Here is a 17,728-nt window from a genome sequence, read left to right as displayed (position 1 = left end):
TAGTTTGCCGATTCGTTATGGTTAGATGTTAGTAGATGTGATATAAATGAATTTGCGGTTTGATTTTATACATATAGCTACTCTTATGTGTATGATATAAAGTATACTGCTGACATAATACTGGATGTGAATTATTTTCATCTATGAAATTACTTTGAGCAACATGTGATATATGCATCATAATATTAAATAATAAAACATATGCCCTATAGTGTGAAATCATAGCGCACACTAAAACGAGTGCATTTATGAATGCTTCTTTAATCTTGGTAAATATGTGTGTCTGTGTATTCTTTGCGCAAACACGACAGCAGCAATCGGCAGCTACATTAGAAGTGCAGAATAAATATTGTTTCTTAGATTTTGGATCTCTATCGAGTGCCTCTTGCAGCGCTTTTCGATTGGAAAGAAAATATAATTACACTACGGGCGGTCCAACGCTACCCAAATGGGTGGTGCGAAAGAAATGCCAAACGAACATTTTCAATCCACGGTACAGGGGCCAAGGGCAAAGCCGAAAAGCAACATTAAACACGCGTTGGTAGACGGAAAACCGGTGGTGTTTCCTCGAGGACCTCTTCACAGGACCGCCCTTGGTACACTCCTTGGTGCCTGCATTGGTGAATGAAAGACGAACGTGCTAGCAGTGGCTAGTTCTCATAATCAAGAGAATGGTGTTTGGCGGCCCGTTTCATAAATTGGGTGTGGAAAGGAAGTACTGTCTGAGTGCTGAATGGAAAATAATTATGGACCGTTGCCACCCTCAGCCCAGCACAGCGATTTAATTATATCGTTGTGTTCTTCTCAAATGATACCAAAAGATCACAAAATGGACATAATTGTACACCTTCATGGGTGAGCACATCGAGTTGATGAGGGAGAAAGCGTGGTATTTGGTTCCGTTCAATGTCGGGATGCATGATATCTCAGAATAAAATAAAATTTAAATATAATAAGCTATAGTGATGGTTTGTATAAACCTTTTGTTTCATTTCAAACAAGATCATTTAAAAATCGAAAACTTAGACAATCCTGTTCTACTTATTTGGTAAAGTAAATCAACAATTCAATCATCTGGCCATAGATACCTCAAATTGTTGATTAAAATGTAACGTAACCAACAAAACGAAATGGAAGATTAATGGATCCTTTCATAAGCCGGTGGTGTTAATTTGAGTAAAACAGTGAGCTTCCGTCACCTTGGCTCAATTTGAATTGGTCCATACAATGAAACGACGGTTCTTTTTTGTGTTGTTTTCTCAAGTGTTCTCATCATTTTTCCATTACCCAAACCCATGAGAAAGGAGTCGCTGTCTATGCTGTTCCTCTTCGTTGCGTGTAAACTGTTAGCGGAAAGCATCGGCTGCCAAGAAAAAGGCACCCTTGTGCACCGCGTTCAACACCAAGAGGACCGAAGCAAAGTGGAAAGCAAAGAAAATAGCAAAGGCAGAAAAAATCAACTAACCGGCATAAAGACCCTCAACCCAATCTATCGCAATCTGAGCTGCATGTCCGACTGTCGGAATCGAGTGTAATTTTGCTGTCAGAATCGTGTTATTTTCCACTCCAATCTGCAGCATTTCATTCTCTCTGGGCATGTAATCTTTCATCCATGCGTCTACAGCGAGCTTGGTTAAGGTATCAGCGAGGTCTTTAGCGGCAGGGGCAGAACTGGGCGGTTTCCTCTTCTTTTATAAGTGGTCTGGCCGGAGTGGCAATGGAAGGACACACAGCAATCAGACGGAAAAGGGCACAAACAAGACGCTAGAACGAGTAGAAGTAGTCACTCAAGATCGCACGGGCTTGTCGTAAAGCGTCGTAGCGGTGGTCGCCGGCTCCGGTCATGCCTGATCTGATGAGCGGGTGGGCGTTTCGTTGTGAAGAGGTGCGATCATCAGTCTCATGATCCTTGCCGTTCGACGTGGCGGCTATTCCTTCGTTTTTACCAGCGCGATGTGAGGAGATGAAATTTAGCAAATAATTGACAGCTAGTAAATGACGCCGAACGATGCTCGAATAAGCAGCACAATTAATTGAAGCCGAAAGAACGTCACTGTTGAAGACAGCAGCGCGATGGTTGTGTTGATGCAAATTGAGACAACTGTGTTTCGCGCAGGGTAGTAAATTGATTGTACCATTCACGTTTAAGGTGAATGGGAATAACTTCTAACAACTCCGCTTATATCGCTTACGTCAAGATGGAGATATAGAGAAAGTAAAGCTTGATTAATAAAATAATATAAATTATTAACATAATGAAATAAATGCAGTGTTTGTATATTTATGATGGTCATAATAACTGATAAATAATTCCATAAAAATAAATCAGTAAAATAATAACGATTATCATTAAGTAATGCTTTTTTCTTATTTACAAAAATGTAGTGGTCATTTTATACTTAAAAAAGAGATTTTGTTGTTTTAGTAAGAACAAGTCCGAAACAAACATAAATATTTTTGTTCTCGTCCTCTCATAACGAACGGGGTAATAAATGTAATATAAATGTAATGTAAATATGAGTAATTATTAGAATAACATGCAGATTGATCGCAATCGTACTGATCATTACTGCCATGCTAAATACTGAATAGATGGATAATAAAGGTGTGCTCCCGTGTGTATTTTATACGCACTACATAAATGAGTATAATTGTTGTAGTACTGTAATAATATAGCGTATCATGCAGATTCCATTATTATAAGAAGGGTTTATATGAGAAGCAAATTGCTCGCTGGGCTTCACAATAAATAGCAACCACGCCAAGTAATGATACGTTGTCGATACAATTATAAGACACGGTTGAAGAAGAATGCAAAACGTATACGTTCCATACGCCGAGCATCGAGCTCAAATATGGTTTGCGTGTCGATCAAACTGGGCACGCAACGCGTAGAGGATAGAAGTGCGTCTAAGTTTGGCTGTTAGCTGTCTTTTTGAAGCCACCGACTAGAGTTCCCAACCCGGAGAGGACAAACTGCAACGTGCAACAAATCGTCGCGAAATCTGTCAATTTGCCGTAGATCACGGGGTGCATGCGTTCGTCAAATCAAAGTCAACAGTGAATTCACTAGTATGAGTTTACACAGCATCCGCTTCACAGCCCCAGATGCTGCTTCTGGGTGGTACCGCTGCTCGCGGGGGTCGTGAAAGAGGCAAAAATAATAATAACAATAAACGAGCCACAAAACGACACATCAAGGGGTACGTTTCGAGGTGGCCGTGTTAGTTTTTTCCCTTGCTCGAGCACCCCGGGTGTGAACAAAGTACGCACATAACGAGCCAGCGAGCATCATCACCGTCGTTTCCGCCTGGGTGCAATTGTGTTTGTGCCGAGTCGGGTCTGTTTGGTGTGTGCGGCTTCGTTTGGGCTTTGTTCAAATTTATGCTTGACGTGTTAAGTGGTTTTCTCGGAATATTGCTCACTTTTGTTTACTTTTCATGGGTTGTACATCTTCCGTTTGCTCTCCCGCGTAGTTCCCCTCCTGTGGTGCTATTTGGATGCGTTTCAAAAAGATTCTCTTTATTGCTCTGGCAGCAGCGCCAGCCATGGCCGAACCGAAGCGTGTATGGTGGTGTGCGTGACGGCTCTACCGCTCTCTCGGAGAGGAGAGAGATACCGTGAGAGCGTGAGAGAATTTAACGCAAGCGAACACGCGTAAGAGTGTGCGTGATATCGAAATCGAGCGTTGTGATTGGTCGAACGGGGTTATTCATCACACGGAATCCATCATGAAAATTCGTCTGGCTCTCAGCTGTGGTTCATAGCAGCTCGCAACGGCTTCTGAGAATGAGTCTAACTTTGTCAGCGAAACAACATGGTTCGACAGTGAACGTAGTCGTCCTCGCGTCAAATTCCGCTACGGTTACCGATACCGCGCCTGCTGTGGATTACCAATATTGTGTGTGGAAACGATTACACTTTGGAATACGATCAAACGCATGTGTGTTGATACGCAAGCAACGTACCGTGCGACACGTGTGAGCAGTGCTGTGGCCCGTAGCAAGGTGGGTAGAGTGTGAATCAGGCAAAGGCCACAACAATTCCGTTTCAAAGTGTTGATTGGTGCCTGAATGGTGATTGATTGAGTAAACAACAAGCGCCAACATAAATTTGTTATTGAAAACGCGCCCATCGATCATTGCTATCGATAAACGTTGGTAGTGTGGTCCAGTTCTACTTATGGTCTAGTTGAGCGATGTGTTAAACGTGAACAAGACGAGTATGATTATTTTATTGCATCTTATACGATTTTTATTGAAAACGGTGTAGTGTGACTGTAAAACAGCGATTATTGAAAAGTTGTGTACATCACTGCACTATTTGATAGCGCGCCATTAAGTGTCTCTGTGTATGCGGGTATATGCCCTGTCACAAATATGATCACTCAAGATCTCCCATGTGATTGTTACAGTGTGCAAATGAATCAGTGTGTTGCGAAGGAATTTGTGAGTTTCTTCTATTGAATTGACAAGTGTTGAACAAGAAAAGGCTAGACCAACAAAACTAATCAACCGACGGGACGTTGGGAAGCATTTACTAGTGTTAAAAAAAAAAACAAATCAACAGATATTAAAAAATACAACAAGTGTATACGGCGTGTAGTGTAATTCAACGTATCACTCACTGCAACGCATTTCATTTCCGCCAAAGAACGCCCAAATGGTGATACTAGAAGGCACCACAATGTTGCAAGTTGGAAATAATCAATACCTTCAACCGGACTATCTTTCTCCGCTTCCGACCACGGTAAGTTTTAAATTCATCTATCGATAAAAGCAAAATCAAAGTGTTTGAAATGCAAATAAATCATTGGTTATTTTAATTCATATTTTTTCCTCTTTCCTCATTACAGTTGGATGCGAAGAAAAGTCCGTTGGCGTTGCTGGCCCAAACCTGCAGCCAGATCGGTGCCGATCCGGGCAATATAACTGTTAAATCTCTTGTTTCACCATCGGAAAAGAACAAGAAGTCATCGTCATCCAACAGCTCCAGTACGAGCAGCACATCGTCCTCCGGCAGCAATTCTTCGGCTTCGTCTCAGGTGGACCCGACATCGAATTCGTCTGCGTCCCGATCACCGTCGGTAAAGACGGACAAGTCGGACGCATCGCCGGAGATCAAGCTTGCCTTCAAGCCGTACGAGATGAATGTGCTAACAACGAAAGTGAACCTTAGCAAATCGTCCTCGCTTGACGATCGTCCTTCGTCGAAGATGAGCAGTGGAAGTGACGTGTTGAACAACAACAGTGTGAGCCAAATCAATAATAATAATCACAGTGATGGAATGCGCAAGGAGGGCCGTTCCCTGTCTCCACGCGGAAGTGCCGAGTCGCCTATGTCTGGGCGTGGTGGTGGTAGTGGTAGTGTCAAGAGTACGGAAAGCAATGGTGGTGAGCATAGTGGCAACAAGTGTAGTACGCCAGAAGCCAACCGCCGAGCTTCTTCCGTCGGCATGCCGAGTGATCGCGACAAAGTGAGTGGCAATAGTGTGGGAGGCGGCTCGGGGCCTTCCAGTAGCCCGTCGGCTTCAATGATGCATCCGGGTACTATGCCGCCCTCAGCTGCTTATAAGGCTAGTCCGTACGGTATGGGTGCGGCTGGTCTTCCCAGCCCGTCGGGAATCGACCACACGAATCCTGCCTTCAGGCCACCGTTCGCCGGAGCGTTTACTCATCATCATGCGGCCATGTTGGCAGCAGCTGGTTACTCGGGGGCAGCAGCCGCGGCTGCAGCAGCGAGTGCCGCCGGTGCCAATCCGTACCTCAGTTACACGCGGGTCAAAACTCCATCCGGTGGTGAAACGCTAGTACCGATCTGCAAGGATCCGTACTGCACTGGATGTCAGTTTTCGGCCCACAACCATCAGATGATGATGGGCAGCCAGTGTCCTGCGGGTTGTACCCAGTGCGATCATCAGAAGTACATGGCCATGGCTCTGAGCTCAATGCCACCTGCCGGCTATCCGGGCTATCCTCCAGCATCTTCGGCCGCCGCAGCCGCCGCTGCAGCTGCCGCGGCCGCCGCTGCCGTTAACTCAGGTGGTACGCAACCGCCTGGTAGTGCCGGTGCCGCTAGTCGTCCGTACATGTGCAACTGGGTTGTCGGAGACTCGTACTGTGGCAAACGGTTCAATACTACCGATGAACTGTTGTCTCATCTCCGCACACACACCGCTAACCTGTCCGATCCGGCAGTTTTGGCATTGCAGCAGCAGCTGATGCCGCTGAGCGGCATTTTCCCGCCGTCGTCGCTACATCATCATCATCGAGGCTACCCGAATCCGCCGCTTAGTCCACTGTCGGCGGCACGTTATCATCCGTATGTAAAGCCCAGTGGCATTCCTACTGCTATGCCCGGTTCTCCGTACAGTGCGGCGGCAGCAGCTGCTGCGGCTGCCTTCAATCCGGCGGCCGCTTTCGGACAGTACTACTCACCATACGCGGCAGCGCTGTATGGACAGCGGATGGGAGCGGCGGTACATCAGTAGGGAGTGCCAGAAGTGAATGTGTCTCGTTGTGCGTTTGTTTAGCGGTTGACAGTGTAGCGTGTATATACAAGAACCCTATCATGCCGGATTACTACAAAAGAGGCCCATAAACGCAAATGAGAGTGTGAGCAAAGCATACAGCAACCACTACTGCAACTACAACAACAACAGAAACCGAAGGTGTCCAATCGTGTTTGTTCTATCAACTGTGATATTAAGATTATTCTTCGAACGAGATGTGAGAATTGCGAGAAAGGAGTATAAAGTAACACATTGCATAAAGCCGAAGTGCTGTTATAATTCACCCGTACAAGTGGAAGGTCATTTCAATCAAACATGGACGTTCGAGGTACAGTGCGTTTCACCTGACAGCAGGATAGTCATAACATAAGTCATACACAGATCAAAGTTTACGTACTGCACATGTGCTCATATCTCATATCTTGCTGCAAGTTTGAATGCATTTCACAGTCATTCACGTGCAAAATACGTTAAAATCGTTCAATGGATTTTGTTCGTTTCCCAACAGCTCTTACCAGTCAGATAGATGTATAAACATTTCAAAATCCCTCTTTGATATGCGAGCAATGAAATTAATACGAGTTCAAAGCGAGGCTTGATAGATGTAGTTATGTATCTGAAATGAAAAAAGTGCTATCCTGTTTCAAACGCAAGATGATGAATCGCCTTGACGATGAATTCGAGATTATTAGGATTCAATACTTGTTAGAATTCAGCATGTAATGACGGGAATGGCAATATTCGTTTCATCCTACCACCATAAAAACGTTGATAAGAAAGCTAAGCGTTTTGTTTGTGTTATCTCTTATTTTATGAACGTCAAGAAACATTGTTTCGTATACCTCACGACTAGCATTTTGGGGAACTTTTCACACCACTTCAGGACCTCAATAAGATCAGACTGTAATTGCTTGTTTCAAAATTGTTTCAATTGTTTAAAAGGGAAGGCCAAGATAGCGGCGTGCATAAAACTATATTGACGGATACTATTTATTATTGCCGTATTAGCCCCGTGCTACAACGTGTCGTTTTCATTAAATGCCTTCGCAGGAAATCAGTTTGGATTAGAAATTCATGTGTGGTTTGCATAGGGCCACTAAATAACAGCGGCATTCTCGAATGATTAATGCAATGAAACGATGAAAATAAACTTGTAAAATTGAAACAAAACAGAGAGCAAGAAGAAGCAAGATCGAAAGCAAATGGGTATTAGTGATAGGAGAAGAAGCAAAAGGTACGAATTGTGCGTTAAAATTGTAAATATCAAGGAAACAAAACTCGTAACGCAACGAGCTGCCCACAGATACGATAAAGTGGGGAAAGAAAACGAAGGAAGTAAGCTCGTTTGTAAGAGAAAAATATTGAATTTATGAACCTGTAATAAATCTAAAAGGAAAAAGGAAAAAAAATTAAAATAAAAGGAAACGCCACATCCTCTATTAATTACAAACCACCGATTTTCTTGACACGTTATTTCTTGAACAATCCGAAATCCCATCGTAACCAGTTAACCGGATGATGTTGCTAATGGAAACGAATTCACGTACCCCGTCGGAATGTGGGGAAGAAGGGAGAAAGACAAGAACGGGCACGATGACCATAAAAATGCTTTGAGATGTGCTCGAGCTAAAGAAAGAAAAAAAAAAAAGAAGCCGCTAAATTACGATTTCAGATGAAAGAAGAAGCACAACGAAGGGGAAACAAATACGACGGGATGGAGAAGAAACGGAAACGTGAAAATGGCACGGACGAATGATTTTAAAATGATATCATGTTTCGTTATTTATTAGTTAATTACCAAGCCTTTCAATTAGCACCCCAGAAGCACCCCAGAAATGAATGGCCGTCGGAGCTGATTCGTTTGGCAGTGTTGGTTGTAGCATCGTTGGAAGCAAACGCGATGTCTGTGTATGTGTATAGTTGTGTGTGTGTGTGCATCAAGAAGAGGTGGGTCAAAGGGGAGCAACCTCTCATCCACGATAGGGGATTCCGTCCGCTTTGTTCGTACGGTGGTGTTGGTGGTGGTCGACAGTGACGCCGCGTTGTTTGTCGTGTTTGTCGGAATAAATTCCACTCTCGTTTGAGCGAAACATTTGTACTGTGCTCATTGTGTTTTGTATTTGGATGTATCTCGGCACGGGAGAACAGATCTCATCATGATTGGTACAGTGTGGTGTGGTTCTCCTGCACGGCTGTTTTGCACATTTGTTTCCCCACTTAGTGTAGTGGGGTGTCTCTCTCAACACTGTTCTCTGGACGAAAGAGACGGTGGAGGGTGGGGGACAGTGATTGACAAACTGTGAGCGCTACTATTTGTCTATCATTTATCGTCCATCAGTTTAAGAATGCATTTTTTTATATTTCCCACATGCAAATCGGCAGTAAGGGAAAGGACAGTATATGATAGAATATTTTATTGTAAGAAAAGAAAAAAAGCTATAGGCACACTTTTGCCCATCACTGTACAAATGACGGGGGAAATAACAGGGCTAAGCTCTACTAAACCGAAGCAACGAGGTTGAACTAATAAATTTTCAGCTTTTCAGTCTTCCAGCCACCTTCCCCAGTCTGCTAAAGGCGCCCTTCTGCTCCGTACGGAGGGTATTTCTGCCCACGGTTAGCCCGGGTCTGTTTTTGTGCATTGTAGGAAGCTTTTCTCTCGCACGTTGCCAGGCCGACAAACAAGATTGGCACGAAGAGAGCGCGCACAGTAGAGCAGCTCCGGCTGCCACGATGGTTCGGGTTGCCTCGGTCTTGTCTGTCTGTTCAGCGATTACGAGTATCAAAGCCGTTGTGCCGAATCGTGTACACGCACAGACAGACACATCGGTCGGCCTATTTGTGCGGCGTGCTTTGCAATTTTAACAGCATTTTTTTCTCAGTTTTATTGCTCAGAGCTAACAAACCCAGGCAACAGTATGATGAAGCATTAGGGAAGGAGCAAACGAGCTGGCTGGATTCAACAGGGGGAAGAAAGAACCAACACAACAGCAAAAACAAAAAACGGCACTGAAGGGCCCACGGAAAAAGATACTTCTCAAAACCATTAATCACTCATGACAAGCAGCGCGCGGGCCCCGATCCCGAGATGAAGTTATAGCCTGCAAAACGATGAAACGAGAAGGTAAATAGCAGCGCAAAAAAGAATGGCGTGAGCAGAATGATGGCGATAGTCGGTCGAAGCCGACAATACAACACTCCTCAGCGTTGGCATTCTCGTCTGTCCTGTGGCAGGCGAAAACTGAAATTTATCTGTAATTATCTTCGATTATACAGTCGTTATTTTTCTCGCTGCGCTCCATCGTGCGCTGTCTGCTAAATGTGCGTCACAGGAGGTGATATGAGGAAGTGCCCCTTACGGGGCCCACTTGCCGGAAACAGCGATCCAAAGCTGCTCCAGGGAATGGGCTAGCAACGCAGAGTAAGATCGAATCAAGAAGGGGACCCTTGCAGTAGAGTTTTCGCCCCATTTTGCTTACCTCTTGATATTACCGCACGATGTTGTACGTTTTTCTTTCGCTGCATTATAATGCGTACTCTTTCGTTTCCTTGCCTTAGCGCGCTCTCCACAGTTGTGTTGTGTCTTTAGCTCGTGTAGTTTTCTTCATCAATGTGCCGCGATCCCTGCTTTGATCTGATAAACAGGGTGTTCGGGCGTGTTTCTACTGCGCCTTGTTTACCGTTTGTGGCGGCAGCGCTGGTGTTAAGATTGAACGATGCAGTGAACGCGAGCACATGATTGAATAATGTAAGACTCCTGATTTAAGTCATGTTTTCTGCGAGTCGTTAGGAAACGTGATATGATTTACTCCCATCCCAAGACACATCGTTGACCATAATAACACTTGATGTTAAATAGGGTTATCCGCGGTGAGCTAAAATTAGCGGTATCGCTGATGTTTCTATTGATCTTAATTGTATTCAAATTGAAGATAAAAGAAAGGGGTGGGGGGGGGGGTGTTTAATGGCACGACAATCTTGAGCTACAAGTTTATTTGTGAAGTGGTGTGAATACAACGATAAATGCTTGTTGGTATGATACACCAATTCTAATGTTAAATTGTGGTATAATTTAAGCGTGGTACACCAACGGTTGGGAAAATTAACACATTAATTGCAAAACAAATCAAATGCTTATTGCTACAGGTATATCGAGTTGTATTCGTTAGAAATAGTGAAAACAAACTCTACTACGTAAAATAAGTATTTGTGACCGACGCTTTAATAACGCTAAATTCAATAAATCATAACTACACAAAAGTTTAAACTATCAAAGAACACAATAATAACAACTCCTTCAGTTAATGATTATTTATTTAATTATTTTCTTGTTATTATGCTTCTTTTATACGGTGAACTTGAGCCCGATCGTGACTAAGTAATAAAGAAATTCAACTGAACAAAAGTGTTTCTGTTTTCGAAATATTTAAAACAATAAACTAACAGATCAGCTAAAGTTTACACAAAATGCGTTGTGATTGCTTACCCCCTGTTGCTTCCATTTTCAGCACTGAAAACCGAATGATGAAGAACAGCAAAAATAATGACCGTCATTTTTAATGGTGCCCATTTTCAAGTCATAAATAGTACTTATAAAATTATACCCCCCTTTTCTTCTCGTGCTACCCAATTTACCCACAGTCAAAAAAGACATATCGGCCGCCACACCGGTCACGGGTTGATACGGGTTTCATCTTTTTTTAATTTGTTTTTGCGCTAAACAGTGGCTTAAGCTGGGTGTAGGCAACCGGTCAAACGCTGCTTCGTTGCCAAAAGGCAAACCCCTTTGTCGTTCAGTTTTTCGTGTCGTTCCGAACTGCCGCCGTTGGTGTCACTCCCAAGGTAGAGTGTAATGGTAGTATCATATTTTCTCAGCAACGAGCGAAAAATCCAATTGAAGGAAACATAAATCTTTCTTTGCGCCAACTTTCCACATCGCTTCACACTGCTTCTTGCGTCCTGCTGGCCGGCTCGGTCTGACATTTCGGTCTGACTAATGTTCAGCGACTACAAACGAATGGAGCGGACGTAAAAGCTGTCTCATGGATGAACACGGCGCGGGGTAGGATTTGTGCCTGTGTGGGGCGAACTGGGGTTTGTCGTTGTGCTGTCACCGCGTGTCACTGGGCACATGTATGTGGAGCTCTCCCTCTTAGTGCGGGGCCTCCCGTGATGTAGCGTTCAGTTGTAAAACGCAGAAACATATCAACCAAACAGACAAGCTTGACAGGCAGCGAATTGCGCTGAGTAAGCCAAAAAATAGCTGGTGGCAGTAGGAAAAATTAATCTGTCTTGAATTATTATCGGGCTTTGCCGTTGGCGTCGTGGAAGGTAGTCAGGGGAGGAAACAGCCGTGCAGGGTAGAAGTCAAGCGTCTGTCTTTTTAAAAGTCAACCACCGAATCCTGTTGCTGAACGAAGACAAAATGAGCCAAGCCCACACGAACCGCTGTCGTATGTTGAAAAGGAACGGCAGGAGGTAAACGTAAGTAATTCTACGGTGTTTTTACGCGATCGTGTCGACATTTCGACGAGCAGCTCGGTGACGACGGTTGAAAAACATGCGCCGACTACAAAACCATTACGGTAAAGCCACTGAAGTTTGCCACTGAGGGCATCAAAAGTGGGAACCTTTACGCATATTATCAGTGACCGTGCTCTGTCGGGTGGTCAGCGGCAAAAGTGCAACAAATATTATCCGTAGCAATGACGGGATGAAAGCAAAGCCACGCACAAGGTGGAGTAAATATAACATTAAAATATGACTTAATCATCCATTCTGTTACACTCGTTATGCTGTCAGGGATAATGTACGTTATAATAAGTTCTTAGTTTGTGTTTGTCATATCGTATGCTTTAATAATTTGTTCTCACAATCCAGGTAACAGATCCAAAACACGATTAATCACGAAAGTATTCTTTGTCATATATTTATTTAAGTTTAACAAGTACAAGTTCCTATGAGTTGGTTGCAATTGATATTTGTTTTCGGAACTCTCCCTTTGACTGCCGAATTTTTATGTAACACATTGTAATCTTTCACGTTTCAGTCGATATTATACCATATTGACCAAAGTAATACAATTGTCAGGATATTTAAGTTTACTGATGTAATTCTATTAATAATAAGCTTCGTAAATTCATTTCACAATACTAAAAAATGACTAGAATCGTCTTTTTAACAGACATCGACGTTTATAAAAAAATCACAAGTTTTTATTCCCAAAACATGCTAATCCTAGCTAAAATGCTGTAAAGGTATTACCGTTGAGCACATTTGATAAGATCAATGGGATTTTAGAAAGGTACGGTGGTGAATTTGGTTGATGGTACAGCTGCAACCGAACAGAACATTACCGTAATTTCACTATTCACACAACTTTTTTTATCACCACTTTTACTTTGTTTAAAATATTTATTTTAGGTTTACTGTAGCAAATTCAATTAAAGAAAACACTATCCAACATGTATTTTTGAGCTACGATTTTATAATTCGATAGTTATTCAAAAGATATCATAAACAACTTCAATACAATACAATTCTACAGGTTTTTTTTAAATTAGGTGCTCGAAAGATTTTAAGCTTTTTCTATTTAAAAACCATTTGTATAAACTTGGGTCAGTTTTTCACCAAATAATAGCAGTGTATCTAGAAAGAAACATGAGATATAATTATTATGATGGATGCGAAACATGAAAAGAATAGTTACTAATTAAATGAATTTATCAAATATTTAAAATCAGCGAAAAAACGAAAAATCAATAATAAAACTTTTAACAAAATGTGAACGGAACATAATATTCTATTAATAATATACATACATACGGAATGTACTTGAGAGATTGTCAAAATTCACAAATAATCTTAATTAAAAAATATGTTTTATGTGTATAATTTTGGAAATCAACTATGTGGATTATTATTGTCTTAATAAGCTTGCAGTTGTATTAAACAGCTATTTTTTATTACTTTTAAACTTGATTGAGGTCGTATCATACTGCTATGCATTCTTTTATAAAACTTCACTTATTGAATATAACCTACTATTAATTCAAGTAGATTAACTTGATCTTCTTTTCTTAGTACAATCTGATTTGCTAGTTTGCTTCTATTTATTTATCTTAATTTAAGTGATGTATAAAATAATTTGTAATTATTGGTGTCTTGTGTAATTTAATTGTGTTTAATTGTTAATTGTGTGGTTTTAATCTTTAACATATTGTTTATCAATGATGAACGAATCTGCATTCAAAAATGTGGTAGATTTAAGATGATAACATATAAAAACTTTCATTATAATTCATTCATTTTGCTCCAATGTCTGTTCATGAAAATAATAGCCGTATGCTTAACATCTTTAGATTATTACAGTTTTTTTTAACATTTGTTACGTTGATATTAAAATGGGTGATAACTTTCGCTTTCGTGCATGATAGCGGCTATTATTTGGCCATATGGCAGGCAAATGTATAAACTACCAATCATTTAAAACCTTCGAATCTCTTGAGACTAAAGGTATACCAGATTCAATTACATAAATATGACAACCAACACAAATGCAACACCAGATTTTTGGTTTACTTAAAGACGGATTGAGGATGGGATTCTAAAAACAAATGGGATAAAAAAATCAAAGTAAGTAAATCCTGTACAAATAAGTTTAAAAGATTATTTTTTAATATGTTTAGCATCATGGGTTTGGAGCATCATCTAGCAATGTGTTCATTATTCGAGAGAGAATTGACTACCATTAAATAAACAATAGTGTAAAGTGTTTCTACCGTACGCTATGCCTCGGCAAGATTTCACATTAGCTTTCTTGCATTGCTATAAACACGTAAATTATGCTTAAGCGCTTAATCGAGACGTGTGCAGCGTTGGTTGTAAATTAACAGCAGGATATTCTTTGCAATTCTGTGTCTGAACACGTCGTCTAATAAGAATGAGGTTGTAAATCCTTCACCCGGGACGTTTCTGTAGACTAAACGAAGGAATTTTTATATGAACCAATGTATCAAGCTTGAAGCATATTTCTTGCTGTTACTTACGGTAAGCAGTGTGATTTGTTGATATTTCAGAAACTCCTTGAACACACATACGTGAGTCATTACCATACGTGCTACTATATCCCTGCGTGTCTATAAAATGTTGTCTAATGTGCTATGGGTAAAGAGAATTGCCGTTGCAAATGGAGATAATATAACTTATGAAAATCTCATTTACGTACGAACGAGACTGTAACTCTTTTTGCATGTTTTTTTCTTCTCACTTCCTCTGTTAAAATACCGTTGGAATGAAAAGAATGGAGTGACAAGGAGGGAAGGTGGAGTTCTTGCGAGCAAAGATCTGAACAGACAGCCGACTGAATTCGGCCTGTCATCTTTCATTAAATCTCCCCATCGGTTGTATGGCAGGTCTCACATGACTAGCGAGCTCACGTCATCTCCATCCATCGTGGGCTGTCGGCTACTGTTTAGAATTTACATAACAGAATGATTTAATTTAGGCCCACGCCGTCCTGCTCGTGTTGGTTGGATTGATCGGCGGCGATTGCATTGATTGATTGAACATTCTTTCAGTATGCTGTACGCGGCACGTACACAGTATTTTCATCGGGTCGTGTCTGACAAGTTCGAATGTTGGATCAAACTATACAATCGCCTAGACAGTAGACGGTGCAGTGTGATGTGAATGATGGAATACGAGAGCAAATGGAATAAACTTTCAGAAGCCAGTAGGTATAAATGTGAGAAATTGAAAACGTACCAGGCAAGGCACGCAACCATCAAACGTGTCACTCTGGGTAGAGAGCTGTCCTTCGCGTAAGATTCATTGGAAAATAGAATAGAGAAAATGGCTTGAACCGAAAAACGAAAAGCGTCGGCGGTACGAACAACAACAATTCGAAAACAGACATATGATATATCTCACGCCAAGCAGAAAGGGAAGGTACCCGTTGGAAGCCGACAGAAACTGTAAATGAAATGTGACATCAACAGCTGCTTTAGTTCTCTCACTGTCTATCTTCGTTCTCGACGTCTTTCACACCGTGTGCTCAGGCTTTTTGCTTCAATTTCCCCCACACATCCATTTCTTCGACCCTTTGGCCAGAAACTAACCTCCGACAGGGCCACGACAGTGCATATATATATACATTTTTTTTGTACAAGGCACCAGCGCCGCTGTTACCGTAGCTCGGAATAAGCGAGTGGTGCTCACGTCGTGTTCCACCCGGTTCTGCAATGCACTAGAAGAGAGCTGTCACTGTTTCTGTCTGTGCTGAACGTTGTTGCACGTCGTATTAATTTTAAAAATTTTTAACTCATGTCACGAATTATGAGCTGATGATATGCTCCGAGCAGCGCGACTTTCCAGTAGCCCGGTCTGTCAGCGAGTGGTTGTGATCGCACCCTGCCGTGCACCCGATGCAAACCCGGGGTGCCTTTTTGTGGCGTTGAAAAGAGAGTGTCATTTTCAAATTAGGAAACATAATAAATGTGTATGGCGATGGCGAAAAGATGAGAGATGGTTGTACGAGATTGTGCATTGGTTGGTTTCAAATTTGGTTGCTAGGGAAAAGGGCACAGCGTAAGGGACAAACGGGTTATGGCGTCATGAGCGCATACTTTTGCTTCAACCAGTCCTAGTGGTTCAGCATGCATGATGTTGGGTAGTGTGAAACTAGGAATTTATTTTCACTTCGAGCAGAACACAAGGGTAATGTATTTAGTTGGAATGTCTCCGCTAATTAGTATATCAACATTATTGGTGAAGAAAAACTCCTCTGTCAGAGATGTTATGCAAAAGAAGAATCTAAGGGCAAATCACTTGACAGATATTGTGAAAACCATTCCCTTTATGATCGGATTGTCTTTGCTTAAAGTAATCTCATGCTACAAATGAAAACAATTAAACCCTCTTAAATGATTTTGCTACATTATGTTCGTGCGAGTCGTGCGAGTTGACGGCTGTGCCATGGGACCACGCAGAAGACCATTTTATATTTTGACGCGTGGTTTTGTATAGAATGCTCACATAATTTCTAGCTAAATTTTCACTATATTCCCCAGTTTTTGAGAACAATTGGTGGTGTAAGGAACCGACCTTAAGTACAGTGAACCCTCTCTTATTTGACACCTCTCCAATTTGAAAAACCTCTCTTATTTGAACATTTTGCACAGTCCCTTGATTTCCAGTACATTTTTGTTTCTCTAATTTGGAAAACCTCTGAAATCTGTGTCCCTCTTATTAGAGTATGATGTTGCCATGGTTATTGAAACATGTATGCTCAAATTAGCGATTCTGTTCGCAGTTTCCTATAGCAACAGTTAAGGCTGCATACTAAATGTTCTGTCTCTTTCTTGTTTGTATGGACCTTTCATTCACTTTAAACCTCTGTAATTTGAAAACCCCTCTTATTCGACAGTCCCATCGCCTCTCAAATAAGAGAGCGTTCACTGTATATGTAAACTGGAACTCTGATAAACTATTGATTATAACTCCCCATAGGCGTAATACTATACTTTGTTTGGTTTATGCACTGATCTTTGGTTCCTGGCTGAATGTATTTATCACTTGCTTTGTATTGTTTATCGTGAAGCAAGCTTTTGTTCAGAGGCTTAATTTCTCTATTTTTTTCTTCGACTGACTGGAGTCATTTGCTTTTGCTTTTTCTTGCGTCATGTTGTTTATGTCATTAATTCTTAGTTTATTGTTAATGACATTGTGGCGTTCCCTTCAATATTTGCGTGTGCCGGTATCCATCTGATTTCTGCTTTTAGGTTGGCACTTTTTTCTAAGATATTGTAAATTGTTTCTTCGATTTAGTTTTATAGATTTATGGATATAGATATAGGCCATATCGGATCGTCCATCAGTTAATAAGTAAAAATAATACTCTCTATACTTACGCTCCAAGTTATTGCTTAGAGGGAGTTTTAGGAAATATACTTCAACTGAGTTATAGTTGTGTTCTGGCATATTAGTTATCAACATTTGTGTAAAAATTTACCCCTTTTTAATGCAGGATTTTTACGTACAGAAATACGCTGCAGACGATCTTATTATTTTTCGTGTGCTTTTGTGCAGAATGTTAGGTTCAATTTGCTAAATAAATAAATCAATCAATATTTTTTGGCTTAAATTGTTGCATCTCCCGCCAATAGAACCGTTGTTCTTTCCGATATTGGTATGTGTTTTTTTACAATAATTCGGAAT

General features: G+C 41.4%; 1 protein-coding gene across 1 annotated transcript; it reads left to right on the top strand.

Annotated features, from left to right (window-relative positions):
* Positions 1–3,769: 3,769 nt before the first annotated feature.
* LOC121596173 (zinc finger protein Noc) lies at positions 3,770–7,846 on the top strand. The gene is made up of 2 exons (XM_041920881.1): positions 3,770–4,749; positions 4,856–7,846. Exons 1-2 carry the CDS (start codon positions 4,663–4,665, stop codon positions 6,488–6,490), a joined length of 1,722 nt encoding a protein of 573 aa, XP_041776815.1. The 5' UTR covers positions 3,770–4,662; the 3' UTR covers positions 6,491–7,846.
* The last annotated feature ends 9,882 nt before the right edge of the window (positions 7,847–17,728 follow it).

The sequence above is a fragment of the Anopheles merus genome, chromosome 3R (genome assembly GCF_017562075.2).
Source record: "Anopheles merus strain MAF chromosome 3R, AmerM5.1, whole genome shotgun sequence".
Lineage (NCBI taxonomy): Eukaryota > Metazoa > Arthropoda > Insecta > Diptera > Culicidae > Anopheles > Anopheles merus.
The sequence above is the reverse complement of the archived record's forward strand: the minus strand, read 5'-3'. Positions and strand labels throughout refer to the sequence as shown.